The 6,020-nt window shown below is 33.8% G+C and overlaps 1 protein-coding gene across 1 annotated transcript; it reads left to right on the forward strand.

Moving 5' to 3' along the window:
- The first annotated feature begins 3,273 nt into the window (after positions 1 to 3,273).
- Positions 3,274 to 5,364, forward strand: LOC118743763. The gene is made up of 2 exons (XM_036476525.1): positions 3,274 to 3,285; positions 4,911 to 5,364. Exons 1-2 carry the CDS (start codon positions 3,274 to 3,276, stop codon positions 5,277 to 5,279), a joined length of 381 nt encoding a protein of 126 aa, XP_036332418.1. The 3' UTR covers positions 5,280 to 5,364.
- The last annotated feature ends 656 nt before the right edge of the window (positions 5,365 to 6,020 follow it).

Consider the following 6,020-nt stretch of genomic DNA (forward strand, 5'->3'; position numbering starts at 1 on the left):
GACAGATTTATTCGTTCATAGTGTTATCAGATAAATAGACCATTCATGATGAATAGGTGGGCACTACATCAAGAATCCATGAAAATTTCTTAGCAAATTTAGGGTTTTGTGGAACCCTTCGTTTCTTGCTTGGTCGAGGTTAGTAAGGAACGCCTCCCCAAAGCAGTTCGCAGGCTTTCTACCAGCTGTGACCAGTTATGAGACCCAACATAAGTCTACAATAATTTCTTGGTAGTTTAAGTATAAGCTTTGACAATTTCAGATCAGGTGACCCAAGCATGGATGCATTGGATACTTTGCATCCACATTGTTGTGATCAACTTTTAACTGCCTCTTAGAACATGCCTAAATGATATTTGCTTTTTAGGAGCCTGTAGGGGGATAGGAATTTCTTTACATAACTGCTTCCTTTGCTATGCGGTGAATGGCATACCTGGTGAATCGTTTATGAATTTTTTCAATGCTTAAGAAATATCCGATATAGTGAGGATCACAGATTATACTACAGTACTCAAGGCTGGATCTAACAAAGGAGAAGTAAAGATTTTTGAACACGAAGAGATCATGAAACTCATTGGAATTGCTCGCAATAGACAGAAGCTCTCTGCTATTTTTTTAACCATCTCTGAATACGTGAATTTTATAGCCTGCTACTTGCAAACCCTAGTGCCATCCATCCTCCTCAACCGTTACTGACAGACTTTACACAAATTTCAGACAGAGGTTGATACAGACTATTATGTTCCCCACCAGGTGGCAAGAAGACTTATTACCATATCGAGCCCTAACCGCAAAAATAACGTAAGCGCAATTTTTTTTTAAATTTTCTTTTGGAAGCAGAAATACATCTAGATGCCCTAGCAATATTTCTGCATCAAAAATAAAATTTTGAAAAAAAATGTCGCTTACGTTATTTTGCCGGTTAGGGCTCGATATGATCTGTACTTGAACTGACTATTACGTAGTGCAGGTAAGCAAATTTTTTAGCTCCCAAAAAAGTAATTTAAAATGCACTAATCGGTTGAAAGAAAATTTTCTTATGCGTAATGAAAGGTATGAAGCTTATCTTTCGACATAGTCGAACTCAGCACTGCTCTTACTTGTTTTAATTCTGTTCATTTCTTCTTGCCCGTTATTACTATTTTTCATTATCATTTATTGGTATATCTGTATTGCATTGTTTTTGTTTTCACAGCTACTTAGCACTTTCACGCTAAGCGCGCTTACTTTTTAGCTTAAGCGCGCTGGCTTAAACGGTTCATCGGCATCGTTGGTATGTGCGAGTAAAAAGGGTGGCAGGCTGCGTTGCCGTTTTGCTTAGATTTAAGCAAAATTGATTAATTTTTTTCTGCCTGTAAAAATGTTGATTTTTTTTTCGTTTTTCTACATTTTTTGATTAAAATATTCAAAAGCAATAATTTTCCTCAAAAATTCATTTCCGACTATGAGTCACTTTTCAATTTTATTATAGGATCCCGTATAAAGTTCCAGGAAATGTTGCTCTATGCAAAGGGCAGCTAACAATGTATTATAGGAGTATATGTTGAAAACCTGAAAGAGTGTGTAGGTAATAGTTTTCAAATTTGTTAGACTATAAAATCTTTACTTATGGCGACAAAAGCCAGCCTTAGATTGCCTTTACTTACTCACTTGCTTATTTTTTATTTCTATCACCAGTTTACCAAGCTTGGTAAGAAAAGCCCAAATTAATTAAATAAGTTGGTTTTGGTAAATTATTTTTAAACGATTTTGGTAAATTTTATTTTTCTGCCGCGGCAACACTGGTGGCAGGTGGTTGGAATAGTGAAAGTAGGAAAGCAAAGAACTGCGCTTTCAATGGAGCGCGTATCACAAGCCACGTTTGACAGCAAATGACTTGGTTGAAATAAGCAAACAGTTTGAAGGCATGCGTATGCTTTTCTTTTGCCACCATACAAACAAAAGACTCAAGAAACGAACCTGGGAAAGAGTGATTTTCGCGATCTACCATTGAGTAAGCGAATATTTGGCAAAAATGTAGCTCAAGCTTTAATATGAAATATTTGTTTTATTAAATCAAAACAACAACAAACACAAAAAAAGAACTTTCTGCATCAATTAAAATTCGAAAATAATCCATATGACGCGTAGAGGTGTAAATTAAATTAGAACAGACTGAGCGAATAGCGTAAAAATAAACAACTTAAAATTTTGTAAAATTTTCCGTTGAAGGAAGCAAACAATTAAAATTTCCTAATTAACTTAGAATTTGATGAATAAACATGCGGACAGACAAATATCACTGAAACAGCGGCCCTTTCCTTGCAAGGTCGTTGGTTGGTGCCATGAGTAATAGGCAATAATATGTATTTGTTTATGTTTTCGCCGGCAATGGACCCAGAGGTGTTAAGTGCTTACATATTTATTACAAAAGAAAAAAAGAAATGCTACAGAAAATAAAATAAAAATCGTGTACTTAATTCTGATTGATTATCCAGTTAAGGCATTAACCTCACTTTTGAGTTTTTCGTAAACAACAAAAAAGTTAGAATCGAGTAAATTATTATTATTTTTTTTTTATATGGAAGTGATAAGGCGTACATGCTAGCAGACATGCTGCGCAGTGCTGGGCGTTTGCTTGTTGTGCTGCAGCAACAACGGAAATACATACATATTTGCTAAAAAGAAGTGCCTTGTTAGCATTTCACAACTATATGCGAATAAAAGCGCTTACTTACAAACCAATTTACTTGGATAAATCCGAATGTATTTATGTACATACATACATATGTATGTAGAGGTATTTATGTATGTTAATGTGGCATATAGTACAAATATGCGAGTACTTATTTCTATTGTACATATTTCCGCCCCTCCTGTTTTAGCGCTTTCGTTTTTCTTATTACACTGTGTGTGTGTGTGTGTGTTCATTTCGCTTATCTATGTACTCGCATGCAAATTTGAGTAGGAATTGGGTATATAAAGCAAATGTATTTTAACAAGATTATAAGCAGAACACAATTGACTATCAAAGCATAATAACCTTGAGTTAAAGAACGGAAAACATTTCAGAATATTCTTTAAGCGAAACGGAAAATATTTCGCAAAATAGTGAAAAAATTAGTTATATGTAAATACGTATGTACGTAGTATAAGGCATACACTGTGAAAACGAATGTTAAAAATAGTGCATAAAAAACTGGATCAAAATTTGTTATCCTTTGGCTAATTTTGGAGTGTAAAAGTTATCAACGCAACTTGCTTTTGTTCAATTATTCTAACTGGAGTTGCAAAATGGAGTTAAAGGTGAGCTAAGGACACGGCCAAATTTGTAGCACAGAGCGATTGTTTAGCATCTCATGGAAATTTTATATATTTTACAGTCAATGTCATGTGATTAGACCTTTTAAAAAATTGTCTAACGAAAAAAAAATTCTGCGCACTATACGAAAAAAATCTAAAGTAATATCGAGGAATATGCTAAAAATAATTTTTAGAAAAAATTCGGCTATTTATCTATAAAGCGAAAAGTCTCTTTGTTTTTATCCCATACTCCACCGAGTGACAAAACAAAAACAAAAATTTTAAAACACACGAAGCAGACAATATACTTACGAAACTATGAGCTACATACATTTTTGGTTTATCCCTCTGACGTCAGGATTCCAAAATTTATTAAAAAAAAATCAGTGCAATTAAAAAAAAATTTTTATAATTAAAAAAATTAATTTACTTTTGGTTCAAAAGGACGAATAGGTTTCGAAAATGTTCTTTTAATTAATTTAAATTTTAAAGCCAAAACAGTTAGCAGCGCGAAATTGAAGGATGTTGTCGAGTTGATGTTAGTCGATAATTAGATTGCGGTTGTTTATGCAAAAAACGAAGTCTGAAAATGTGTAACCCATAACTATAAACAAAATGTATATACATTTATTTATTTTGCTTATAGTTAAGTGGTATATATTTTGAGGCTTCATTTTCTACATAAACGCCCGTAGTCTATCGATAAAATATAATTTTTTTCAAAAATAAATATTGAAAAATTTGAAGAATATTCAAGAATAAAATTTTAAAGGAACATCTTCTTTTTCAATTCTACAGAATTTCCTCTTTAATTTGTAACCCATATTGTTTTTTTCTACATTGCACTGAATTTGTTAAATAATATTTTAAATTTATCATATTTTTCATATTTCCAAGTCCTTTAAAAAAATCCTACAACTTTGGTCCAGTTTGATGGGCAAAAACCAAGCGACTGAGAGGAGGCTTAAACTGAAACCCTACTTAATGACGATGGGTAGGATAGGCTACCGGCTTTTTTCTTCAAGTACGTTGACGTGGAGTAGGCTTATGTCCAAAATATGGACAGAACTAAAATTTGAGTGTACTTTGCCTATGAGAAGGGTGATTCAACGAGCTGCGCGAACCACCGCGGAATGAATCTTCTCAATATAAGCGTACAAAGTGTTATTCGAGCACATTAGTTGGGCCATATCAGAGTGGATTATACCTGAGAGATCCATAATATTCACAATACGGCAAGTCCTTTACAGGGCATGGACCTCCACCACTACTTTGTGGATTTTAAAGTCCTCTTCGATAGTCACAAATAGTGCTGCTTAGGTATCACTGAGCACAAGCTCTGCCAGTATTGAGAAGAACCTGTCTCAAACGTTCCCTACAAAATGAGGTTTCAGCTAGGGTGACTCCTGACTCGTCGTGCGAACTAAATAGTCTCAATATTTCCAACTGAAGAGCATCTTCATTATATGAAATAATAAGCAATAGTATTTTGCCCAAAAAAGAACTTCATAACAAAAAATAATAGCTTCATTCTTAATAATCACATGCAAGCAAATTTCACATACATAATTATGCTACTAAATTTTAATAAAATATCTAAATACCACAATTTGTTTTTATCATTTCAGCACCAATTCACACTCGGCTTCCCACTTATTTTGCTTATTTGCACTGGCAACTACATCGCTAGCGTGAATGCTAAACCTACATTGACATTGCTGGATGGTTATGTTGATACCATCGATCGTGATTATATAGTACCGTATCAAAAACCGATAACCGATTATCATCTCAGTCGCTTGCGGCGCGGCTACTACTACGTCGAAGATGGCTTTATCACAGCTGTGCCGGAATCAGTCATCTATGGCAATAGGCGTGTAGATACAGTAACTACCAATAGTGGTGATAGTTCGACGGTGGATGCAGCACAGCTGGTGAATTACAAGCGTACACATGCCAAGCGCAAGAAGTTGTTTGTGCCAAACTTGTTTGGTTAAAGAGAAAAAAAAAGTGAAGGTGCGGGAAAGAGGGAGAATAAAATGGAGCGTAAGGAAAGAGAAAGTGTCAGCAGTCGAGGTGGGTGCAATGTCCATTCAAAAAAAAAAAAAAAAAAAGAAGGTGAATGAAATGTTTGATGGCATTGGTGTGTATTTAATTCTATTTTGGATGGCTGCCGTATGTGACTGGCACTTTGAGATGATAGACTGATAAAAATTGTTAGCCATTTTGCAAATATTTTTTATTTATTTAAACTCGCGGAAAGTACGTTTGCACTTAGTTTTAATTTAGCTGTATGTTTGTCTTTAAAAATATTTATTTTTAAGCGCTAATGCACCTGATTGTGTTAAGTTAATATGATATAAAATTGAAACGTATTGATTTGAGCCTTTATATAAGTAGGTATATTTTTTGAATTACATTTTTTGAAATCTTTTAATAAAAACGTCTACTGAAAATAAAATGATTTTACTTTTGCTTAAAAAGTATAAATACTTTTTTACTTATCTTTATTTGCACTGCAGTGTAAGTACATATTTTTTTCCTCTATCGACCAAAATTCTTAAGTTACGCATAGATTCTTTTCCTCAATTTACTATAGCGATTAGTAACTAGAGCGAACATTTTTTGGCATCTTAAATTCGACTTAACTTGAAGTCAAATTAGCACTTCGCAATGTGTTAACAGCTGTGTACATACATACATTGTAAGTTAGTTAGAAAAATTCTATGATGAAATTC

The sequence above is a fragment of the Rhagoletis pomonella genome, unplaced genomic scaffold, assembly GCF_013731165.1.
Source record: "Rhagoletis pomonella isolate Grant_MI unplaced genomic scaffold, Rhpom_1.0 Rhpom_scaffold_00007, whole genome shotgun sequence".
Lineage (NCBI taxonomy): Eukaryota > Metazoa > Arthropoda > Insecta > Diptera > Tephritidae > Rhagoletis > Rhagoletis pomonella.